General features: G+C 51.3%; 1 protein-coding gene across 1 annotated transcript in view; it reads left to right on the top strand.

The window, feature by feature from the left end:
- Tmem132d (transmembrane protein 132D) overlaps positions 1 to 25807 on the top strand; it is a 492660-nt gene that overhangs the window by 334069 nt on the left and 132784 nt on the right. Inside the window, exon 4 of the mRNA XM_076866377.2 lies at positions 6253 to 6436. Coding sequence (XP_076722492.1) covers positions 6253 to 6436 — 184 coding nt within the window. The remainder of the gene's footprint in view (positions 1 to 6252; positions 6437 to 25807) is intronic.

A 25807-nucleotide genomic window follows, 5' to 3' on the forward strand; every position in this document is an offset into this window, starting at 1 on the left:
CAAGAAGAAACAATTTGTTTGAGTAATATCCTCATTTTAATCTTGAAAATGAGATGTGAAGGCTGGTGGGGGAGGACAGCGGTTCTTCCTGTGGGAGACGTCAGGTAGCCAGAGTCTGATGCAAATTTCCAAATTCCCATTGCAATGAATACCATAGGGACACACGTGGGGTCCTGCTAAGGCAGAGCCAGCGTGGCCTGGAACCCGAAATACTGCCTCTTCACATCTTCACCCTCTGTGCCTCCTGTGCCCAGGATCTCTCACACAGCATTTTTGACCTGTCCAGGGCACCATCCTTACTGTACAGTTCCCTTACAAGCACAGGCAGGGACAAGGACTTGGGTATAGGCAAAGAAGTATGAAGGGCCCGCTCCCTAGAGACCACAGTCAGGTCCAGAGGGAAGGGACCAGTAATACTGTCTCAGCAAAGCCTGGCTTCAGGTGATCCCACGGGGCCTGGGAACTCCACCCTGGGCTCTCAGACACCTGCACCAGCGGACTCTGCTTCAAGGGACCCTCGGGAACACACAAACTCTCCAGGGCCTCTGTGCACTGGTGGACAAGGCAGCTCAGAAGTCTCAGAAGGAGCCACGGGAGGATAGCTGCATGTGTCTAAGGCAGAGCTCAGAGTCCAGGGTTGGTGTGCGTGGGAGTGACAGAAGGGACAGGAGAGGTGGTTCCACCCAACGCTGTCCATGGGAATATTCAGTGCACACGATGGAGGTCTCTCACTCCGATGACCTTTAGAAAGTGTCCTGGATTATTTGGAGCACATCTCAGACTATTTTCCAAGAGAGGGCAATTCCCACCTAGATTAGCTCTCTGGCTGTAGTTTTGTTCCCAGAGACTTTACCGATTTCTGCTTGAGAGCACCATCTGGAGAAACCTGGGTGGGAAATGCAATTGCACTCTCTGCTTTCCCCACCCACTCTGCACACTACCCGCGGTGCTCAGAGGCACACGGAGCCTGTCGCCCACGTGGGCGGCAGCAGAGTGAAGTCTGATCTTCCACATGCTTTTCAAGGACCTACCATCCTACACTGGGTTCTAACCTGTAAGAAAACACAGGTAGCTTTGAGATGCGCTGACTGGCATCTGGAATGCTCCGCCGTAAACAGTTCCCCACACACGGGTTGATGTTGACATGGTTTTTGATCTCTCCAAATGAATGGTAAAGCTTTCCTATCTAAGGCACTATTCTCCACATTTTCACTTTGATTTACAGAAACATCACAGGACTTAACGAGCTGGCAGAGGACACTAAAGGCAAAGTTAATTTCAAAGTGTCTTGTATCAAAAACGTTCCTGCTTTGCTTGTGCCGAGTTGTTTTAATGCATTCAGATTCGGTTTCCGGGTTTCGAGCAAGCCCCGTAGAAGGCACGGACCTGTGTTCCTAAGGGGGACCTGTGTTCCTAGGGGAGATGGAAGTTGCTCTCTGGTCTTTGTGCTCACTGGAGAGAGGATGGGAGGATGGGACAGGGACCAGAAGGGGGTGTCGTGCTGTGATTGCGCCGGCTCCTCACTCCTAGCTAGAGACCTGCACCAACACTGGTCCTCTTGGAGTTTAGGTGTCTCATCTATAAATGGAGAATCATAATATCATCCTGTGCACTGGAATACTCTGAAGATCACGAGATAAGACAGAGAGCTCTTAAAACCACGTGCACATGAGAGAATACCCAGGAAAAGCTGATTGTTGCACTACCCTCAAAATAGAGGCATGAGTATATTAAAATTTGATTTGAGGAGATGTATCCTCTTCTGGCCTTGCAACCTGTGGAGGTGCCCTGGGAAGCCTGCAGTCTGTCTGTGTCTTTGAGCTGTAAGCTGGGGCCCTGGAGGTCATGGTACCTATCCGCACCTGTACAGACCCAGGGTCCTGTCTGCAAAAGGGCTGTGTCCTTCTATTCAGCACATTCAAATTTGCCTCTTAAATTAAGCCCTTTCTAGTGAAAAGACTTGGATTGGATTTTAATCCAATGTCCAGTGGGGCCCACATCAGCGACAGTTGTTGGGACAAGAGAAGAGCTATCCACGTTAAGGGATATTCTTCATCATCCTGTGCAAGAGAACTAGGCTGGTAGCAGATTCCTCCGCGTCCACACTCGGGACGAGGAATCTGAGGTGGGTATGAGGCTACCGCACGCCACTTCCATTGGTTGTCCTCCGTGTAGTGAAAGATTGCAGCAAGTCAGGGGACAGGGGTGGACTTGGCCTTAAAACTCCATCACTGGTAGTGACCACACCAGTGTGAGAAGCTGAAACTACAGTGGGCTCCACATACAGATGCTTTTAAGTGCACACATCTGACCACACCGGGGCTGTTCCCAGGTGAATGCATGTTTTCCTCCATGCGAACCCACCAAAGTCCTTGGTGATGCTGCCTTCTAGGCTGATACCCAGACCCCGCTGCGTTGCAGGGCTTCTTATTGTTGTTGTTGTTCTGTTTTGTCTTGCTGCACTGGGATTGAATCCCGGGGCACTCTACTACTGAGCTACACCCCCATCCCTTTTGTTTTATTCTGAGACAGTCTCACTAAGTGGCCTGGGCTGGCCTCAACTTTTCAGTCCTCTTGCCTCAGCCTCCTAGGTGGCTGGGATCACAGCGGGGGCACCACTGTGCTACCATGTTGCAGGTTATTGGACTCACCTATGGGAGAGGAATGGAGGGAACTGGGGCGGGGGATCTGTGCCTGGAGGAGTGAAGTCTGAGCAGTCCTGGTTTACCCCCATGTCCCTCATCTGGTGCCACCTTCCTCCTGACTTATACTCATGGACGACTTCAGTGCAGAAACTTTCTTCTCCCTTGTCTGCTGTGCCTTGGCAGTTTGACCCATCATGTCCTGATAGTGCATAAACTTCATGCACTCCTTCTAGATCCAATACATCCCAGGGCATGGCTACCCACACAGACCGACATAAGCCTCTGCTTGATGGTTCACAATTCCAGTTGTGTGTTAGAAACTCCAAATAAGAAAGTCAGAAAGGCAGAGAAAGAGAGGGCAGAGGGAGGGCACAAGGAGGAAAGTGACACCTGGCTGGACCCAGGAACAACCAGATCGCTGCAGAGCTGGTGGCTGGTCAGTCCAGGTAGTCCTAATGCAGGGGCCAGGTGGACAGTCATGGTGCTGAGCAGGCTCATTCTAAACTTCCACTCTGCCTACTGTATTCATCTGTAGGTGGCCTTCTGATGAAAACCAGTAATAACTGGACTCCATGGTGAGCTCGGATTCAAAGATGAGCATGACCACGCCTCTCAGGACGCACGCGCGTGCGCACACACACACACACACACACACACACACCCACACACACAGACTGTAGGATCCCAGTCCTTCCCCTCAGAGTTCAGCATGACAAAGTGGTAATTACTGCCGAATATGCAAGGCTTCTGGAAGCTCCCCAGTGCCGTACGTTTACAACAGGGTATTCAAACTTCCATGGATATGCCAGATACCCACGATGAGTTATTCCAAGCCGGATCAGCACGTGCAGAACGTGTAAAGGAAACTGTCAGACACTCAGTTCACAGCCCCAGTGCAGCAGACCCTCCAGGAAGCCCGCCCAGCCTTCCGGGCCTCACGAGAAGACACACACTTGCAAAGTTCTGCCTGAAGTTAGGGTGCACAGCCTTTTTGAAGTTTGTGCTGTCCCAGGTTGATTTCCAGGTTGGAGCGCCTCCTCACCACATTAGAGAGAGGACACTCAGCTCAAAGGAGACCTGGCTGCTGGTGTATCTGGGCCAGCAGAGAGATCTAAGGGAGAAGGGGATCTCATGGCAGGGACCCTCCACATCAGACTCTACGGGGAGGAGCATTAGGTGAAGTGAACAGCGCTGGCTAGCTCCCGGGTGGCGGTGGAGTCGTAGGCGGGTTTTTGGACAAAGCTTCAACACATGGAGAGGTGAATGGGTAGGTATGATACAGTGAGCTACAGAGACAAGGAGAGGGTGTGGGGCCAAGAGAAGCCCTGTGTGTCCACAGGGCAAGTCTGTTCCATGGGGTTTGAGATGAGGGTACCCAGAAGGGAATAGGAATGAGCACCACGGGAGGTGTCAGGTCAGGCCTTGGGGGTCACACAGCTTGGGCCATGGGGTCACACAGGTCAGGTTGCAGAGTCACAGGCGAGGAGGCTGCTGGAAGGGCCCCAGCCCTCGGCATAACTTTTGCTCATTGGGCCCCACAAATGCAACTTTCCTGGGACCAACATGGCAAGGTGGGCCCAGCACAGCCCTAAAAGAGATGATCCCATTTCATCCACGGGAAAGCCATACCACAACTCTTATAAATATAAAGACACAGGAGTGTTCTCCAGGCCCTGGATCCCACCTTTCTTCTATTTGTGAATAGTGAAGTCCACTTAGGGCTCCAAAAAGACAACCATGAGTGGCTTATGAAAAGCAATGGGGGTGTGAGTGTGTGCACGTGCATGGCATGGAATATCATTCAGCCAGTACAAAGGTACCAGCCCTTGGCCTCACGTGGATGATTCTGGCGGACATCGTGCTAGTGAAACAAGCCTGACAGAGAAAGGAAACCGTGCACGCGCTCATGTCCGCGTGGAATCTTAAAGAAACAAGAGCAACCAAAAGAAGTAGACAGAGAATGGGGCAGGGAGCGCCAGGGCCAGCTGTGACGAGGCAGAGGAGTTAGAGCAGCAGCGTGTGGGATGAGCCATCGAGGGTCAGATGCCCAGCGAGGCCACAGTGCTGAGGTGGGCTGTGCATGAGTCTCCTGTGGGACGAGCCGATGCCGGATCCCCTGGCGACACCAGCAACCGTGAGCCCATGTGAGGGGAGGGAGGCTGATTCACCTCACCAAAACCACTTTCCTAAAACCACGTTATCCAGAGCACGTTAGCCACTGTGAACAGGCACAATGACATGCATTTTAAAGAAGAAAAGGAAAATGAGATTTCCCATGTGCACATTTATCCATGAAAGAAATAAAAAGGAAGGGGGAGGGAAGGGCCCCTGGGCAGGGGTGCATGGTCTCCAGGCCCACGCCAGCTTCTGCTTCCCACATCAAGCCTCCTCCCCCCAGGAGCCCAGGACTGAGAGCCTGCAGGACTCCCCAGCAGGAGCCATCGTCCCTGCCATTGCTCCCGTCCAGGACAGCTCCTCCTGTCCCTGTGGGAGATGCCGCTGGAGCATCCCTGCAGTGGAGTCTTAGGTCTTCTGATGCCATTTCTCCACCCTCCTCTTCCTCCTGCTCATCTTTCTCTCTCTCTCCCTCCCTCTTTCTCCCTTCATTACTGAGCCCCCCATACACAGCACTCCACCCCTGCCCTTATGCCAAGGAGGAAGGCTGCTAGAGAAGACCCCCGTATCCCTGAGCATCCGTGCAGTTGGGTGGAGAGATAAGAGGTTTCAATGGCTCTGTCACCTGTAGAGAGGGTGCCACTGAGACTCCTGAGTGACCCTTTTGCAAACAGTGAACTTGAGTCTTCAGGTTGGATCTGATGGATGCAGCATGCTTTGGCCCCCGAGGCTTCACACCTCTCTCTGTGGACTCTCCCCCACAGTCTTCCTTTCCTCTTCTGGGAGGGGCTGGCATGATACTACTTTTTTTTTTTTTAACCTGACACATAGAATAGAAGACATTATATAAAAAGCAGACTATAAAAAGGTACAAGAGGTAGCCAACTAATTAAACTAACATTAAGAGTTGCTGATCTAATCCTAGTAATCTTTTATTCCTTTCTAGATGCATGCCTATAGGAATCCAAGCTGCCTAAAAGCTAATGTTTGTCACAATAACTCCTGTGTCCAGGTAGCATCTGGCCACGTTGCCATGCTCATCAGCATGGACCCCTTGGTCTGAGCTCTTCTCATGCCTTGCCTCTGTTCCTCTGCAAATCTCTCACCAGCTAGAAAACAAAGCCACAGCACCCTCAGATGCCCATAGAGTTGTCCACCCACCTCTAACTGGCCATCCTTTGCAAGATAGAATGAGCAGGAGAGGGAGTCCTCCCCCATGGAGACGGGTCAGAAAGCACTTAGGAAGTGGAATTGCAGTTGGCCATGATGACCCCCCTAACCTGCCCTGGGGATGATGCACAGCTCACAGAATCGGGGAGTTGGGACCCTCGAGTGATGCTGTGTGAGCCCAGCAAACACTGCAAAGCCCACCATCAAGGGTGTGTCCTTCCTAATGCCCTGTATGGGTGACTAATGCGGGAGTTCCCGTGGCTGCACACCAGCAGCCGGGGCCCTGCTTAGTCCTTCACAGTTGCTCTCTCCTCCTCTCCAGTGTGGACGGCACCTCCTACGAAGTCATGCAGATCGATGTGGAAGTCGAGGAGCCCAGTGACCCGCCCACCACACAGCTGGTCACGTGGCAGGTGGAGTACCCAGGAGAGATCACGTCGGACCTGGGAGTGTCCAAGATCTACGTGAGCCAGAAGGACTTGATTGGAGTTATCCCGCTGGCCATGGTAAGAGTGCCTGCCTCGGGCTGTTGGTACCGAACTCCGGGACAGGGAAGGTGCCAGGCTGTGACCCAGGTTTGGTGGGGAATGTCAGTGAGCGAGAACCAGGCTAGGGGCAGAAGAGGCTGTGAAGTTGAGCGCATCCGCCAACTCTAGAAATGTGCATTCTTAACTCCAGGTATTAAAATTGGGTCTGTCTTTGTACGAAAACGATTGCTGATTTGATATCTGCGTGGCATACGATGTAGATCCTATGCAGAGTCTGTTCATGTGCAGCTCTGCCAGACAAAGGTGTGGAGTGTCGGGTGGCCATGCCTGGTTATGAGCAGGGCTGAGGCTGCTGTCCCGGAGCTTGGCACATGGCTTAGGTTCTGTTGCGGGAAACCAGAGGAGCACGGGTTGTGCCAGCAGGTGAGCTGATTCTGCAGCAGGCCTCCTTTGTTACTGAACAGCTCCCAGCAATGAGGTGGGGCTCTTTCCGGAAGGGGCCATCAGAGTGCGGGGCAGCCTGTGGGCGCGGCTGGTTCTTGAACTGCATTGATGAACTAGGTTCCCACACTTTGGTCTGGTGAGATTCCAGCCATGCTGGCCGGGCAGCTGGCAATGGCTTGAGAGTGAAGAGCCAGCTTGTCATGGAAAAGTGGTGGCCGTCACCCTCAGTACCTTACTTTGACTTTGTTACTCTGATGTTCGTTGAGGGATATTTGTAAGAAATCAGATGCAAATTCCAGAATTACTAGAGAAAGAGGAGTGCCGGCTGGCTCCCCTGGGCCAGGTGAGGACAGAGGTGGGGCTGGGTTGTCTAAAGCAGTCGGAGGCCACTCGGCATGCTCTGGAGACACGTGGCCTAATGGTGTCTTTAGGAAGCACTCTGGCTGCATGTGGAGATGAATTCAGGGCCAGAGGACCTCCGAGAGAGCTGAACAACGTGACTCTGGCAGCTCTGAAAGAGACCTCCTAGCGCAGTCTCAGGCCAGTGAGTCTGTGTGGTTCTAGCCCCTGTTTGGGATTAACCCAGGTTTATATGCTGGCTTCAGAGGCTTAGGGAACAGCATCCTATGGCTGAGTGACTCCAGAGATATTGTGCTTGTCTCCATGATCCCAAATTAATGACAAACATGTCCACACTGCAGCAGCAAGAAGAGGCTGAAGGAGACAAGGGCAGACACAATCTCTTGCTCAGTGCACCACCTCTGCTCCCATCCTATTGGCCACACCCCAGTGTGTGGATGGCAGGACTTTCCCAAGCACTGGAAATAGGTGTGGAAGAAATTTGGGAATAAAGGATAACTCCAAAAAAAAAAAAAAATTCCCCTGATAGCTCCCTGACACCACCACACAAACTTACAATGCTAGAGACTTTTCTATCATAAAATACACTGTGGCTTATATTTGGGGTATGGAATCCTTTACATACATCTCTGATTGATTCCTTGAGGTAAACTTTTAGAAATATGAATCAAAGGATATGCAATTTTTAGTGGTTTTTTCAATGGTTGCCAAATTGCCTTCTGGAAAGTTTAACTAATTTGCAGTTCCACCTGCTGTGTATAATGACACCCACATCTCTGCAACTCCACCAACACAGAATATTAAAATTTAAAACATAGAGAATTTATTAAGCAAAAATTATATCTCAGTGTTGCCTTAATTTGTCCTCCTTGGGTTACATTTTTTTATTTCCTTATTAAACATTTGCTCTTTGCCTGTTTTATTTTCTTAGTGGGAATGCAACTCCTTATTATTACTTTGTCATAAATCTTCTTTTAAAGTGGAAAAAACCCCACATGATATTGAATTTACCATCTTGTTCTTTCTTGAAATTTTTTTAAACTTGTTCTTTTTAGTTACACACGACGGTAGAGTGTGTTTTGACATACCATATATACATGGAGTATAATTTTCACTCCTTGTGGTGATACATGATGTGGAGCGACACTGCTCATGTATTCATATATGAACATAGGAAAGTGATGTCCAGTTGATTTTACTCTTTCCCATTCCCATTCACCCTCCCTTCCCCCATGCCCCTTTCCCAAACAGGTGAACCTCCACTCCTCCCTCCCTCCTGCCTATATTGCATCATATGAGAGAACATATTCGGCCTTTGGTTTTTTTGGAATTTACTTATTTCACTTAGCATGATACTCTCCAGTTTCATTCATTTACCCGCAAATGCCATAATTTCACTCTTCTTCATGGCTGAGTAACATCCCATTGTGTATATGTACCACATTTTTTTAATTCATTCATCTGTTGAAGGGCACCTAGGTTGGTTCCATAACTTTGCTCTTGTGAATTGAGCTGGTATAAACATTGATGTGGCCATGTCGCTATCATAAGCTAATTGTAAGTCCTCTGGGTATAATGCTGAGGAGTGGGATAACTGGATCAAATGGTGGTTCCATTCTAAGTTTTCTGAGAAATTGCCATACTGCTTTCCAGAGTGAGTTCACCAATTTGCAGTCCCTCCAGAAATATGTGAGTGTACCTTTTGCCCCACATTCTCTCCAACATTTATTGCTACTTATATTTTTGATAATTGCCATTCTGATTGGAGTGAGATGAAATCTCAGTGTAGTTTTAATTTGCATTTCTCTAATTGTGATTTTGAACATTTTTTCATATATTTGTTGACCATTCATATTTCTTCTATGAAGTGTCTGTTCAGTTCCTTTGCCCAATTATTGATTGGGTTATTTGTGTGTGTGTGTGTGTGTGTGTGTGTGTCTGTGTGTGTGTGTGTGAAGTCTTTTGCATTCTTCATATATCTTGGAGATTAATGCTGTATCTGAGGAGCAAATGGCAAAGATTTTCTCCCTTTCTGTAGGCTCTCTCTTCCTGTTTTTGATTATTTCCTCTGCTGTGAAGAAGCTTTTAGTTTAACAAAAATCCCATCTATTGATTTTTAACTTTACTTCTTGTGCTTTAGGAGTCTTATAGCAGAATTTGGTTTCTAAATCAACATGATGGAGAATTGGGCCTGTTTTTCCTTCTAGTAGATGCAGGGTCTTTGATTTAATTCCTAGGTCTTTGATCCACTTTGAGTTTTGTGCATGGTGAGAGACAGGGGTTTAATTTCATTGTGTTGCACATGGATTTCCAGTTTTCCCAGGACAATTGTTGAAGAGTCTATCATTCCTCTAGTGCATGTTGATGATGCCTTTATCTAGTATGAGACAACTGTATTCATGTGGGTTTGTCTCTGCCTTCTATTCTGTGCCATTGATCTTCACGTCTGTTCTGGTGCCCACACCATGCCGTTTCTGTCACTATAGCTTGGTAGTAGAGTTTAAGGTCTGGTATTTTGATGCCTCCTGCTTCACTTTTCTTGATGAGGATTCTATCTTGGCCTCTCTACACGTAGTTTGTTGGCTTTAGATGTGATCTTGTTGCTGCTCCCTGGATCTCTAGGAGTTCTCCATCTTGCAGAACTGAAACACTTCCCCCTCCCCCTCCGACATGGGAAACACCTTTCTATATCTGTGGTGCCAGCTGTCTGATTGACATAGCACCCACTGCCTTTCCAGTTTACTGTTCACCTGCCAACTTCACAGGTTGCATTTTTTTTTTTGATGTGCAGAAAGTTTTGCTCGTCTGATTGTGTGTGTGTGTGTGTGTGTGTGTGTATGTTCAAATCCACTGATCTTTTCCATACAGAAATCCCCCATCTCCCTCTAATTACTTCCAAGAGGAAAGATGGACCTGTTTTATTTGTTTATAAAATCTCCAACTATTAAAATATCTGAACACGGCTCACATCCACACAGGCAAGCCGACCCGCAGCCTTGGGAAGTGAAGCCAAAGGCAGACGCATTGGAGAGTTTTGCAGGGCAGAGGACGGGAGGTCAACCTGGGGCAAAGCCTGCGGCCTCCCCTTCTTGGTGGATGTGTGATTTCACCTCTGGGACACTTGGAGCTGGGACGTAGCTACCCTGGTGTCCAGGGTGGTGAGGGCTTTTGCATTCTCTTACCCAGTCATTAATTTTTGTGAACTTCCTTGCATTTTTTCCAATTTGGGAAATCCACCTGGACTATGTTCTAGGTAAAAAGTGGTTTTGACCTCAGTGGACACTGTCCACTGCACGTCCCTGCAGCACCCTGGGCCCAGGTTGCCCTTCTCTGAAGAGCAGGAGTCCTCCTTGGAGCCATAGTCACTCTGAGGAGAGAGATCCTGGGCTCCATGGCGGCTCCTGGCTTGTGGCTGCCACGCAGGTTTGGAGCTCGGCCAGGCTCCCAGGCAGCCGTGCTGAGACACACATCAGAGGGTCCCATGGCACCGGCAAGTCCTTTAAAATTTGGTCATAAGGCCCTTCATTTCCAAATCCAGCCCACGCGTTTTCACTCTTTTGGGGAAGAGTCTTTGGGGGCTGCTAACATGGATGTTGCTGTCAGTTCAAGAAAAGGAGGTGGCGGATGCGTGGGAGGTTAGGACCTGACCCTTCCGCGGCGGGTCCCCACGGGTCCTCGTTATGTCTTGGGGCCCCACGGGTGCTGGTTGTCTCGTGTCTCAGCTGTGATGACCACTCTTCGGCTGCTGCCCTTGGGCTGGGACTTCAGCTACAAGTCAGTCTGGAGGTGAGGTCAGGACAGACTCGCTTATGAGTTGCCCTTGATAGTCAGCAGAGGGGAGCTGTGACCCTGAAGTGACTTGACAGGATTTACAATGACAGAAGGGGACGGGTATGTTTGCCAGCCCAGCCCTGCCCATTCCCAGGGAGGCCACAGGGTCCTAGACAAACACCAAGCCAAGGACGGGACACGGGTTCCTCCTAGTGATAGGCACCTCCACCGTGTCACCAGCAGACCCCGGCCCCTGCTTCCTGGCCCACCTCCCAGGCCACCTGCTCCCAGCGCCCTTCCTTGGTCCTCGTGGCCAGGTGGGACCTGGGGTGGCCCTGCTGCTTCCCTGCACACAGGGAGGATGACAGGCTCCTCTGCTGGTTGAGACCCTGCCACTGGGAGCCACGGTGCCTGGCAGCTGACCCTGTGTGCCAGGGAAGCCACTTTGATGTATCTCGGTCCTTCATCGTTTCGTTTTATCCTTTGATCTTCACCCAATCCCAAGCTCCTGCCCATAGAAGCAGCCGGGCTCCTGGGCACCACCTTGGCCTTCTGTGCTGCTCCTTAGCAGGAGCCAGGGCTCTGCAGTCCCGACCCCGGTGGGAGCTGAGCTCCTCAGTCTGGCCCACCTGAGCTGGCTCCCCTGAACACCGAGTCCCTTCCTTGAACAGCTCCTGGGTGACAGTGGAGTTACCCGCTTCCCTTCTTCACTCACTACGTCTTCCTGAGTCTTTCTGGTCTGTGTCCTCCTCCATCTATGACCAGGACCAATGGCCCATCTCTGTAAACCTAGCAGACAAACTTCCCCTCACTTTTATGACCACCTGATGGTGACGTCATCAACTTCTGATGACATAGTCTCCAAGCTGCGCTGGAGGGAGTGCATTTCTCTCCTTTAGCGAGGGGAGCCGTCCTTTCGCCAGCCACACCTCCCCTCATCCTCAGAACCTCGGCTGGTGGCCCGAGACACCTGGAGCACAGCTTTGAGCTCCCTGCTTCCAGGCTTCTGGCCCTGCCCTGGCCTCCTGCTGTCTGCCCACCCTGCAGGAAGCACAGCGCTGACCCAGGGCCGACTCCTGATAAATGCCTGCAGACAGTGTCCCCCAGGAATACAGACATCTCCGGAGAGAGGGCGGCTGGATCCTTATCGCCCGGCAATTTGAAGTCAGCACAGGTAATGTGCTGTGACAATCACCTGCAGAGATCAGGACGTGGGAAAGATCCCCAAATCACAGAAGGAACCTTCTTTCCTGGCTCCTAATCGTGAAAATTCTCTTTATTTTTAGCATAAAAGCGGGCTCTGGGCTCTTTCTGTGTGACTTTTCCTGGCATTCTCTCCCGTGTCAGCCTGTTAATTAATATGCCAGATACCTCTGTTGTTTCACTCCGACTTTTTGAAAATTCAGTCGGGCTGCAAGCACCCGGCCACCTTCCTTTTCAGACGTCCTCAACCAAGTGCAAATTAAGATGCTGTGACAGCCCTTGAGAAAAAACTCCCTGCTCGAAGGCGTCTGCTTTCTTTGTGTGCTGTTGAGTGGCCAGTGCTGCCCACACAGCGCTAGGTGACCAAAGCATGCTCAGCGCTCACCGGACACCAGGCAGGGCTCACTGATCTCCCTGAGCTCCTGGAACCCCAGAGTGGCCCAGAGCCTGAGTACCACTCCTGTCCTGCCCCACAGATGGAGGAGACACCCAGGTTGCATCCGGGCTCCACGCTGCCCAACTAAGACACTGGCTCCACTTGGATGGGCTCCACAGTCCATGCTCACCCCCCGTCCACTAGGCAGCTCTTGCAAGCCAGAGCGGAGGGTGTGGGCTGTTGATCTGTGCAATGTGCAGAAAGATCCTTGGAAAATGCAAATGCAACGACGTGCGCTCACCAAATGGAAACGGAGAAGTCTCATTGAAATAAGGAAATCATCTGAAAATGAATTATTTATTATGCGCAAAGCCACTGCCTTCCCTTTCCAGCCCCCTTGCTGCCTGTAAGCTCCCTAATGAGCCTCCTCTCCAGAGGTGATTTATAATGAGCGGCAGCAGTGGTGGCTGGGCCTCAGTGCTGCCACCAGCACCCGGCCCTCTTGCTCTTGCTGTCTGCTGCGTGGCTCTTATAGCCTAGCTGCGTACATCCAGTTGCTCGCAGTGAACAAATGATGGTGATGTGACTCATTTTGTGGGCGCTACAGAGACACGGCACACTCAGGGAATGTCTACAAGCCCCGCTGTGTGCCGGGCGTTGGCCTCTGGGCTTGGGGTCTAGCGGAGGACAGGTTTGGTTTAGCGAGGTGGTGAGTGAGAAATGACTGAGCAAGACGATTTCAGAATGTGTGTGTGCTTGGGCCAGCCGGGCAGGGAGCCGCCAAGCAGGCCAGCTCCCTCAGATGAGGTGGTCAGTGCAGAGGGGACATCTGTACCACAAGCATCCAGCCTGGGAAGACGTGAGAAGAGCCCGTTGTCCAAGCAGAAGGAAAAATGGGGGCTGAGGCCCAGGCACAGCCAGCTCGAAGCGCTTTCACTGGGGAAAGGCCCCCCTGGGAGTTGGGGATGCTGAGTCCAGGGCAGCAGTGGGAGGCTGCAGAGCAGCAGGCACTGGGGACAGGCCCTCACCAGCCAGGGCACGAGCTGGGCAATCACTGATTCCAGGCGTCTCACCCTGATCTAATTTGTGAACTCGTTCACACGTGTCTCTCTGAAGACTGTGAGGAACACACTGAGGGGTGGTGGAAATGGGAAGGTCAGGTTGGAGGCTGATTTCCAAGTCCACATACAAAGGGTGATGAGGGTGGACCTGGTGAAGGTAGATGGAAGGTCTCCATGTACTGCCTGGGGACAGCAGAACTTGCTTCTGATTGGATGCATTGGTCAGCTTCTGCATCGCTGGGACCAAAATACCTGATGGGAACAACTTAGATGGGGAAAGCCGGGTCTTGTGGCTTTAGAGGTCTCAGCCCAGTTCTGCTCTGGGCCCCGGTGAGGCAGAACATCATGGGGCAGCACCCAGCAGAGGGAATCTGCTCCGCTCCTGGTGCGGTCAGGAAGCAGGGGGCAGTCCACAGGGAAGATGACCCCTCCAGGGCAGCCCCCAGTGACCTGCCTCCTCAAGCCCTGCCCCGCCTGCCCACAGTCACCAATTCAAACTGGGTGGCCCGAGGAGGCTGCAGCTCTCACAGTATGGTCATCTCTCCTCTGAGCCTTTGGGGGACACCTGGTATCCAGACAGAACACTGGACAGGAGCACGCTTGACCAGGAAAGATCAGCTGAGTCTAGACCAGACTGCGCCACCCAATGGGACTGTCTAAGCTGAAACCCTGTCCTGTGACCTGAGCCATCCCATATGGCAGCCATGGCCATGCACGGTTCCCGAGTTCTAGAAATGCAAAGAGTGTGACTAAAGAGTAACATGAGAAGTAACACAAACTTGAAGAGTGACATAAACTTCAGTAGCCCTTGGTGCTAGTGGCTATCAGTTTAGATGGTACAGCTCTGGACTTTCGTCCTGGGAACTCAGGGGAGATCAGGTATTTGTTGAGGTGTCAGCCTGTACACTACCAGCTGCTCTGCGGATCCATTGTCCACTCCTGTCCACCCTGCACCACACCCCTGCAGTCTATCCTTCCTGGTTGGCACTCAACTGATTGCTTGCCCATTGGCTTGGGCCTGAGTTCAGCCAAGATGAGAGGAGAATAGGAGGAGAGCAGATGGAAGCTCCTCTCTTGCAGGCCACCACTGGCCGGTGACCATGTGCTCCTCAAAGTACCAACTACTGTCAGCCAGCCCCCTTTGAGCCCCAGTAGCAATACCCTGAGACGCTGAGCTTCAGATAAAGCACCTGCATCCGTCTACCCATGTGGTCTCCCACTCACCCCCCCTCCGTGGGGTGGTGCAGGTGTCTGAGCACAGTTGTCTTATGAGTGCTCCTGTCTCAAAATGCATGTATTCAGATGCTTATTATTTTATCATCAATGGTTTGCTTTTATTTGTACTTCAGATAAAATATTATATGGATTTTTTCCAGCATGTGCACAGGTAGATTACAGTATGGCTCTTATTTCAGAGCAACCAAGGAGTGCTGCTTTCTTACATAGATGTTTGTTTTATAAAGGAGCTGTCACTCAAACGCGGTTGGAAGCAATAGGGGTGACAGTCGTTCTCTGCGAAGGGACAGGTGGTGTTCATTTTCAGTCTCGTGGGCACACAGTCCCTGTATCGCAGCAGAGCCCTGCCTCTGTGGCCCCTGACAGCCATGTGTGAGCAAATCAGTGCCACTGAGTCCAAGGACGTCATGCATGGGCACTGAAGTTCGAATTTCATGTGACTTTCATATGTCACAAAATAGTGTGCTGCTTTGATTTGTTTGATCACAGAAAAATGTGAAGGCCTCACAGGACTGCAGCTGGCGGGCTCCGCTTTGCCCCACCGACCTAGTGTATGTGTAAGGGTCTCAGCCACTCTGTGTCCTCCTGCTGAGGTGGAAATGTCCCTGCACGACACATGTGGGACACAACACCTGATCTCCTTGGAAGAAAGTCCATTAACAATTTTAAAATGGACATTAGGGGTCGTTGTCATGAGAAAAGTGTATTTTCTACAACAAACATTGGAGAATTTCCACCCAGTCCATTCCGTGGCTTCTGTAGGGACGTGGGCTCACCAGGTAGGTGGCCTGAGCCCCCTTTCTCCCATCTCCCTCCACCTTCTTTAGCCTTCCCAGGTTGGTGACTCAGCCTCGAGATTGTGACTCCCCACATGAGCGAGCCCTTCCCATGTGTGACTCTTAAGTCACTGAATGCCCTCTCTCTGTGGTCCTGGGTGGCCTCCCTCACACATGGCGCTCGTCCGTCCCAAACCCGTCTCCACTCCCTCACAGTCTTGGGTTGGCCTCACGGCCTGCCTCCTTGGCAGTGTCCACTGGACTGTGTCAGAACCTGCTTGCTGTCCCAGGGGCAGTGACCAGGACGGAAGGCTCTGCAGAGAGGAGGGCTGTCAGCCCGAGGGAGACCCCCTACAGCGGCCCTCCCTCCTGGGGCCTGCATCCTCAGAGGCTACCAACCAACTGCAGACAGAAAATGCTCTTTAAAAATGTAACTGTGTGAAATATGTGGAGACTCAGGTTTCTTGTCATTATCTCCTAAGCAATCCAGGGTGACAGGGTTACAGAGCGCTGGCACGGTACCAGGTAGACCAAGCCTTCTAGCTTGTTAAAGGACATGGTGGGTGTGCCCAGGCTGGATGTGATCACGGCACTTGAACATCCTCGGGATCCTGGGCCCAGTTCCGGCAGATGACAAGGGACAACAGTGATCCCCAGCTTCCGCTTGCTTGGGGCCCAAGTTGCCTGGCTCCCTGAATTGGTTCCTAAAAGCCCATGTCCAGAATCTTAGCAGAAACTACCGAAAGCTGAAAAGACTTTCAGAAAAGCTGGCTGGCAAGGAGGACCATGTGTGTTTCAGGTATTCACACCGCCAGCCACGCCCACCGTCATCTCTGCTACCTGTGAAAATTGTACTGGGCACAAGAGACACCATCTGAAACCAAACTCAAAATTTTGGAAAACCTCTGGATCCACATAACTGCAAGATACCGTCCTGGCTCCAGCCAGCTTGTGTGGGGGTGGATTTGCAGATGATGTTCTGTGGTGCGTGGGGACACTGGGACACAGGGCCAGTCTCGGCCTCCTCCTGCTGTGCCGTCTTCACCTCCGGTTCTGTATGCCTAGCAAGCCTCCTGTTGGTTCTGTCTTGCTCACGAGCACCCAGTGAAAAGGGCTTTGTCAGCTGAGTTCTGCAGCCGTGGGACCCCAGCCAGCCCACAGCAGAAGGGCAGTCACTACGCAGGGCCTGTGGAGTGAGTCGGGAGAAGCTGAATCCACAGCCCTGGCCTGAGAGTTCATCAGGGCAAGTCAGGGGTCTCTCTGCACCTCTCTCCTCTCATCTGTGCAAGAGGGAGAGTGACAGCCCTTCCACTCCAGAGGGTGGTGTAGAGGTTTGGTGAGAGGAGAGCTGACCACATGAAGTTCAGGGACAGGCACTCGGCCACTGTACAATAAATACTCTCGCTAATCTCACTTATGGTTACTGACACTGCCCTTACTACTGATGATATGTGATTATTGGTGATAATATACTAACATGTGAGGAATATAGTCATAGCAATGTCCCTCTGGTAACAATAATGTTAGCAAAGAGAACATTTATGGTATCAGCACAAAAATGTGGAAGCAGCTATTACTTCCTTCTACAAGTTTTCTGAGAAAGGATAGAAAAAGTAAACTTTGAATGTCCTCTAGGGATAAAAAGATTAACTGGAGAGTATTTTAGGTAGTAAGTAAAGAAGTCGTATTCTAAATATGCAGACTTGACCCTGCTGCTAGGCACATGTGAAATAACGAGGGTGAGTCTCCATTAGGATGCTTTCAAATTCAATCCCAACTGGCTTATGCAAAAATCAGAATTTATTGATATATTACATATGATTAGATTCATTTGGATACATAAAATTTGATGCCTCAAATCAATAGTTTTAATGACAATGGAAGTTTCTTTTTCATTTTAAACAAGTCCAGAGATAGGTTCTCTGAGACTAACAGGTGGCTTCCTTGTCCTAAGGGACCCAGGATCGAGGTGGGCGTCTCTTTCTACCATGTGACTACTACATTCTCAAAAAAAACCTCATGATGCAGAATGGCTGTTGAAGCTCTAGCCATCATGTCTGAGTTAAAAGTTTGGAGGAAAGGAAGAAAAGCCCCAAAAGTCACATGGTCACAGAGTGAGCCCCTGTAAGTATCCTGGAAATCTCAGGTGACATGCTGCTTGCATGTGCCTCCTCAGCCCTTGGCCACTGGCCATCAATGGACACAGAGTGAGGTCTCTGAGCTGAGTCCAGAGGCCACCCCTACAGAGGGCTGTGTGATGCAGGCCTCCAGGGCTGTGGGAAGGCTGCACTCAGTTAAGACGAGGCCCGGTCACTAAGGACAGGGGCAGGGCAGAGCTTGGAGGCCATCAGCACATCTGCCAGACACATGCACCTACCTGCAAGTCCCCAAGACAGGCTGCTCGCTGCTTTACTCCCGGGAGTCACATGAGAGCACACGAGGAGCAAGTCACTTCCCCAAGTCCCCTGTCCCCATCCATGCAGGAACCAGAGTCACCCTCAGGTCCACCCTCCTCTTGGTGGAAAATGCTTTCACCCTGTCAAACCTCATCTATTTCTCTAAAGCCAGAAGAGAAGAAGTGGCCCCCAAAGAGATATCATCTGTGACCGTTAATGGGAGGAGGAAGAGACCCCACTCTGTGGCTGCCCTTTGCCTGGTAGAGATGAGTGGACATAGGTTTCGAAGACTCACTCTGCAAAGATACATACCTCCTCCTCCCGATGAAGCCAGGCAGGCAAGACAGGGTTCCCAAGGGTGACCGTGAGCCTGAGCAGAATCCCAAGCCTCCACCAACCCAGGAGCACTCTCAGCAGGAGCATGCACATCTGCATTCTTTAATGAGAGCCAAGACTCCGGAAGCAGATATCCTGCAACAGGATAGCTCGTGAAGGCCAAACGCAGATGTCCGCTTTTCCCTTTGCACACTCACGTTACGTGGGAAGTCCCTTGGCATTCTCCACAAAGGGGTGCACAGTACCGAAGAGTGCAGAGGGCTCCAAGTCCCACACGGAACAGGACGCCGACCCGCGTGTATCAATGCTTTGGCGATTCCACCTTGATCCAAACGTCCCAAGGGCTTCCTAATAAGAGAGTCAATTGATTTTAAAATAGTTTGAAACTAATATATTAAATAAATGTTTTCACAAAATGGTGGTATTGTCATATGGGACTTATCCATATATCTTGAACACCAAAGTTCTCAGCACGAGGTATTCTTTTCCTGACGAATGCTAAGAACTCTAGAAATTTCGGGGGGTGCTAAATATGACCTTGGATACCATTAAAGCAAGGTCGCAGGAGGTAATCGTTCCACAAACTTTTTATTAGTCTCTGCTTGACAACTGGTGGTCATGCTGCTTTTCAATGGGGGCAAATCACAAAAACTGAAGCTTCTGTGTCTTCAGTGTGTATGAAACAGTCTTTCAAGGGTGCCACCAAGTCCCCCATTACCCTTATCCTGAACAAAAAGAACTGTCTTATCCTCAACCCCGACTTTCCCTTGCTTAAAGGAGGAGACAATGAACGTGGACGTGAGCACACGTCTCTCCCCTACCTGGTGGAAGGGGCTGTCATCCCCTGCTCCCCTGCTCTTCTCCTGCTTCCTTCCCCCAGACTCCTCCCTCCCCTCCGCCCCTCCGGCTCTCGTCCCCTACCAGTCCTGAGCATCCTATTCCTGACCCAGTGTCAGTGTGGCTCAGCCACCATGCTTTCAAAGTACACAAGGCAGGAGCCCCCGCCACATGCTCACATGCAAAGCAGATGTCTCACCTGGCACAGTGACATGTCCCAAGGGCATGGACTCCAGGTGCACTGAGTCCAGGGCTGAGGGTCCCTGAAGCTGCTGACCGCGGCTCGCTCTTACCCTCCACAGAGACCTCCCTTCATGGTCTAAGCAAACACCTGGAGCAAGATGGTGCCATGCTGACCTTTAGCCAGAGAAAGGCAGGACATCCTCCTCCACCCTCGGGGGAGCTCAGGCCTCCATCACTCTGGGCCACACCAGGCGTCCCCAGCCCTTGTCTGGTAACAGTCACAGCCGCCTCAGTCTAAGGCAGTTTTCCCGAACCCATCAGAGCCAACAGGATGGTGTCACCCAGGCCAGCTGCAAGGAGATGGCCCCGGCATCCTGTGAAGCACAGTGGTCGGGGAAGAGTGGGTGCCCAAGGACCTGAAGACAAGCGGGCTGCTAGAGGGAGGGGAAGGAGGCTTTCTGGGAATTCTCAGCGGAAAATTCTAGAATGGCTGCAACCACGTAGAGTGTCAGGTGAAGAAGTGATCTGCCTTTCCATTCTCTACCAAATAAATCCTGAAACCTTTCCTGCAGAAAAGGTGATTGAAAATTCAAAATGGCAGGTGGCATGTGAACAGGGAGCAGTCTGCTTTTCTGATGAAATGATCCTGGGTGTCAGGGGGCATCATGACCACATCTGGAAAGAAGTAAATCTTTCTTCCTAAAGGCATTTTAATTATAAAAACATAAGCAACACAAGCAGGAACACAGGGAGGGGACTCCACGCCTGGGGCAGCTGTATCCAAGCCACAGGACACCTGCCCAGTGGGCTCCTCATTACACTTGAGGAATGGGACGGGGGGTGGGTGGTCACTGCTCAGAGCTGCTGGCTAGAGAGCTCATTTCCTTCAACCACCCAGAGCAGAAGTCGCAAGGAGGTGTTTAAAGTGCTGTGTGTCCTATGTGGGTCCGTCTCCTGGTAATTTCAAGGTGGGCACGGAGGCCACCAGTCCTTAGGAATCTGTGGTTATGTGCATGTGCACAAGCCAGCACATGGAAAAGCCACAGACCATCAAGAAATGTATTTTGCAAATGAGGGTAACAGAGATCTGAGAGGTCTATTTGTAAATCTTTTATTTCTATTTTGGTAATGTACGTGGGTAGCTGGTTGATTATTTACTCAACATGGATCCTAGGGATTGTGCACCCCTTACAGTAGGTAACAGATGCGTCCTTAAAAAGGAGGGATAGGATGTCTCTGAGATGGGAAACAGTGGCAAATTCAACCCTCCTAAAGCATAAACCCGGGCACCGTGACGGAAGGCAGGACCCTTGTCTTCCTACGCAGTCCGTCCTGGACCTGAAGGAATCGCTTTGATGAAGTTGGTGTCCAAGAACAGACTCAGCTTCTGAGGAAGGATTCAACAACACTAGGGAGTCAGCAGAAGATCCTTCCTGAGAGCCTGGTGGGCACTGAGCTTGGCCACCTGCTTCCTCTGCAGAACTTTGCAAAATGTCGTGACTCCTCCACTGAGGAAAACCGAGGTCCTTGTAGAAAAATCAAGAAGTTACTGAAGGTCACCCGACTGGAAAGCGTCTGTGTGACTCCAAAGCTGAAGTTTTTAAACCACCGGGGTGTAGGTGTGCAGCCAGCCCAGGGAGACACGCAGCCCAAGGACACGTGTTGTGGCAGAGACCACGCGGGCACCTGGGGAGAGTGGGTGGAGGGCATTGGCCCCGCCCTCCTGCAGTTCTCCTGGATAGACTGATCTCCAAAGCGGAAGAGGACAGGGCAGTTCTCTCCCACAGTTGGGTGGTGGGCGTGTGGTGTCGGGAGCGGCCTGGGTGAGGGAGAAGACGCTGAGACCCACAGAGGACAATCTGCGTGTGTGTCCACCAGCACTGGCACGGTGTGGTGTCTGCCTGTCTCTTCTAGAAACGGCGCCACACCAACCCATCGTTTCATGGAATTCTTGACGTTTGGTTAGAAGATCAGCATGTGAGCGTTCTGACGCAGCCTGAGAGCTGTCCACACTGTGGTGCCCTGCCCACTAGGGCACCTCTAGGAGGGGATGGTCCAGCCTCTTACTGTTTTCCCCAGGGCCACAGTGAGGTAGCTCCTCCTAGGTAACCACGCCTGTGTGTACGTGGAAATAGCGGATACAGGTAAAGGTACGGGAAGCCCGTGGTGGGTATGGATGATAGGTAACCACTGCACTTGCTGCCTAGGAAGATGAGATGGAAGGACAGATGACAGATGGTTGGGTAGATGATAGGATGGATAGATGATAGGAAGATAGATGACTGGCAGATTTGCAATGCCCAATGTATAGCGCATAGCTTTCTCCCATCTTATTCCTTGATCAACTCATTCTTGGGGCCCCTCTCTCCTTTGTCCTAATATCCAACCCAATACCACCTCCTGTTGGTTTGGCCTCATACCTGGTTTCCAAACTCACTTCTCTCCCTGTGTCCTCGGCCACTACTGTGCTCCTCCACGCTGCCCCCGGAGTGAGTCTAAGTCATTGTGAACATTTCATCCCCTCCATTCCTCTACACTCTCCTCTGCACCACAGATAGGGATCTCTGAGACCCGGCCAGGAGGGCGCTGTTGTCTCCGATTTCAAGTCACACATCAGTGACTTCTTTGGCTCTTGCAGGAGACCCAGAACACCCATCTGCCATAGAGACCCACAGTACGAACCGACCCCCCAGCGCTGCAGCGTGTGCAGGCAGCATCTGTGCCCAGCCCCTCCTCGCTGCACAGTGGCTGGGGAGGCTGGTTCCCTGCTGACTGAGGAGCATGGGGTTCAGCCAGCACCAGCAGTGCCCTCACAGCGCTCTTCACGTCTGAGCCTCCTGGTTCCGAAGGCACTGCTGCTCAGATGGTCCTCTCCAGACCGTTGGGTTAACAAGCACCTGGGGTGAGGGTCCAGCTCCCCGTTACATATAGGTCCCAGCTGGGGACCCCAGGTCTACCAGTAGTCGTGTCCCATGTGTGGGTTGACAAAAGGACCTTCAGATCTTATATTGGGATGGCATTTTCCTTGATGCTGCCAGCCTTCGTGGAGTCTTTGCCGGAAGCCATGCTGCACCGTTGACTGTCCGCTGCCGATGTCTCTTTGTCTTTGTGACCTGCAGGTCCTCATCTGCATCTTCATGGTGATTGTCCTCGTGCCGTGGGGGCATTGAGCCTGGAAGCTAAACTCAGCACTGCTCTCTAAAACAGAATTGCATGAGACACAGTCCACCGTCACTGTGGTCTTGAAATATTCAAGGACCCTGCGTGTGCAAGGGGCACTCTGGGCCACGTGTGACTGAGACACACGTGACGCACGCATTCTGTCAGCATGAGTCACTAACTGCTGTTCTGAACACAGCCAGCGTGGACAGCACCCTCTGGGGAACCCGAAGCTTCTGGGATGGCATGCACGCCAGTGTCCCCACCTTCCTGAGCTCCTATCCTGGTCTGCCCTCCTTGTTCCTCCTCATAGGTCTTCCCACCGGGTGGCTTCCAAGCCATTAAAAAGGTGAATTGACAATGTTTTGCCAAATTCCTTCCTAACCAGCACCTTCTCTAGGTCAGTGACTCTGGCTAAGTGACCAGGGACGCGGGGCCTGGGGGCAGGTGCTGCGGGGCCTCAGCCTTCCTTTTCCTGGGTTGCTGGGCCTCTTCTCTGGCCTCTAAAGATCCACTCTTTACTCTTCTCACATCCTCCACTTGAAAGGACTTGAATCTCCCCTGGCCTCTAGTGAGCGTTGACCAGAGGAGCCTCTGGGCGTCCCAGTAGGGGTGCCAAGGGCGGAAGAGAGTGAGGTCAGGGCTCGCCTTCCTGGCTCCGTCTCTGCAGGTCCACCCTGGGCTGCGCAGGTTCCTCTACTGGACACCCAGGTCCTATGTGGTTTGTGACCCGGGTCTTGAAGCCAGGTACAAGCCAGTTGGTGACATCCCAAGGCAGCTCTGTTCCAGTGACCCCACCCACCCATCCTCAGCAAGTTAATGTGAGGAAAAAGGCCAGATGGGTGTCAAAGAGACAAATCCACCGGGATTGTAAAGACCGTCCCACAACAAAAGCTATCCAGAGAATCTGGTGTCGGCGAGATGATGATGTAATTACTGGACCAGTCATTACGTAAATGACCTGATATTTGCTTCCCTCCGTACTTACTAACAACAAAAAATGATTATCCACAACCTACAAATAACACAAAAGAGCAACCAACCTTCCAGAAAGAACCAGGGGGAGTGTGCGACTCAGGCCCTAAGAGTGGCCCCCGGAAGAGGACGGATTGAGGAGCGACATTGGGTGAACCAGCCTGCACCAGGGCTTTCGGGTATGGCTGCTCAGGCAGGTGCAACGTGGTACACAGAGAGCTCCAGATTGTCTTCCAGCGGCTGAGTGACCAGCAGCCAAGGCATTGCCCCTCAGTGTCCTGAAGCCTCGGGTCTCTGTTCTCCACCCAATGTCCCCAGCTGATCCTCAGGATGCTCCCTTGCAAATTTTAACTAAAAGCTACAGTTAGTTATCTGCTTCCCTTTCAGCAGGGTAACAGCTAAAATGGCGTGTGTTAATCAATATCTGCTGCAGCCAGCCATTACCTCTTCCAGGCAGATGAAGACCTCTTCCCCGGGACACTTTCCTTCTGTCAGATGATCTGCACACGTGTGTCCCAGAATAGCCCAGCAAGAAAGCCTAGTTACGGCTGCTCTTCTGCATCCAACCTCGGGCTAATAAATCCATCCAACCTCTAAGTGGTGGATCCGTGCACTGTGCTTTATTATTCATTTGAGAATTAACTAAGAGGCATTCTGCTCTTCCTGAAGGATCAATTTATTTTGCCACTATATTCAATTTATGATTTCTAAACAAGGCAGCGGGTCACTGATCATTTTAAAGGCAAGGCTTGGTAAGCAAGTGCTGCCTTGTGCTTTGATATGTTGTCCAAAGTGGTTTCTGTGGCAGAGAAATGGAAGGGGATTAATCAGCAAATCGTCCTCCCATGGATGGTTTGGAAATTATCTACATAGCGTTATCATAAATTCAAATTACGTTGTTTCCATTTAAAGAACCCTTTGTAAAGTTCTCATTCGTTCATGCGGATCTTCTACAAATACATAAATCAGGCTGGGCCTCTATACTGGGTGGAGGGAGGCTTGGTAAATAAATCAGAGGTGAGTGTCCTGTTGTGGAGTTGGCATGCAAGGACTTGACGGACAAAAGAAGCATCCGTCACGTGAAGCAGGGGAACCGGACATGGCAATGGAGGGAACGTCCTGCCATCAGTGGGCTCTGAGGAGAGAACGAACCCTGCGCAGCCAGTGTGACCAGAACGTAGCGTGCTGGGGAAGCCTGTCTGCGGGAGTCCTGAGGATTCCTGGCACTTTCCCAAGGCTGATGACTAGAACCAGGCGTGTCCACTAGAAGATGAGGAAGAAGCACAGATCAGGGTGTTAAGGCCTCGGTGAGCTGAGCATGAACTGCAGGTAGCAGGAGAGTTAGAGTTGGGGAGAAACACCACCCAGAGAGCAGAGCACGGCTTGTGTAGGAACAGGGAGTGCTGGGGACTCGCCCTCGGGAGGTCCTGGGGACACAGATCTCTAGCAAAGATTTGTCTCTGATTCCAAACAAATGGAGATGCGGAGGGAGAGGTGGGTGGAATGGCTTCCAGGGGAGATGGAGCACTTGGCTTCAGGTGGATTCTGAGAAGGCTGGGAGATGGCCAAAGGGTTACCTGTGACCCGTCCCTTGCCGCATTTCTGTAGGAGCGTCCCCAGCGTGTGCCGCATGTCCATCGCACACGGACTTGGTCCTATTTTCCTTTTCCATCTCTAATCTCACCCTTGGTTTCCCTGAATTGCTGCCCTTTGACAATCGTCCCCCCACCCACCCAGCTTGGGAACCCTCTTCTGCTCTCTGCATCGGCCTGTGAGAAGTGGGAACAATGCACAGTCCTGGCTTCCTGTGGGTGACATTTGCACTTGGCTTTCTGTCCTCTGGGTTTATCTCTATGGTGGCAGATGGTGTCATTTCCTTCCTGAACGTCACTTAAATCCTAGGCTCACTGCTCCCCCAAATCTCTAGGCTTGAGTTAGCAACTAACAACAGGGTTGATGCTCCAGTTGTGGTATTTGTGGTGTGTCCAGTGTGCTGCAAACATAGCCACAATCATGGAATGACAGCTGATGGCCAGGACAGTGGGTGGCCTTCCCCTGTCAGTGGACAGGTGCTGTAGGGTCTGCAGATGATATGGACCCCTAGTTTCCATGGTGTGTTCTAGTTTCTAGGTCTCCTAGAAACTCTCAAAAGTCTTTCTGCATGAACATACACGACTTTGGAAACTAGTAGCACTAATTTTAAAATGAATTTGAATAGTACCTCTAAGAAAATCATGAGTTAGATTTGGAATGGCTAAATTTACTTAGGCCAAGGG

Source organism: Callospermophilus lateralis, chromosome 1, assembly GCF_048772815.1.
Source record: "Callospermophilus lateralis isolate mCalLat2 chromosome 1, mCalLat2.hap1, whole genome shotgun sequence".
Taxonomy (NCBI): Eukaryota; Metazoa; Chordata; class Mammalia; order Rodentia; family Sciuridae; genus Callospermophilus; species Callospermophilus lateralis.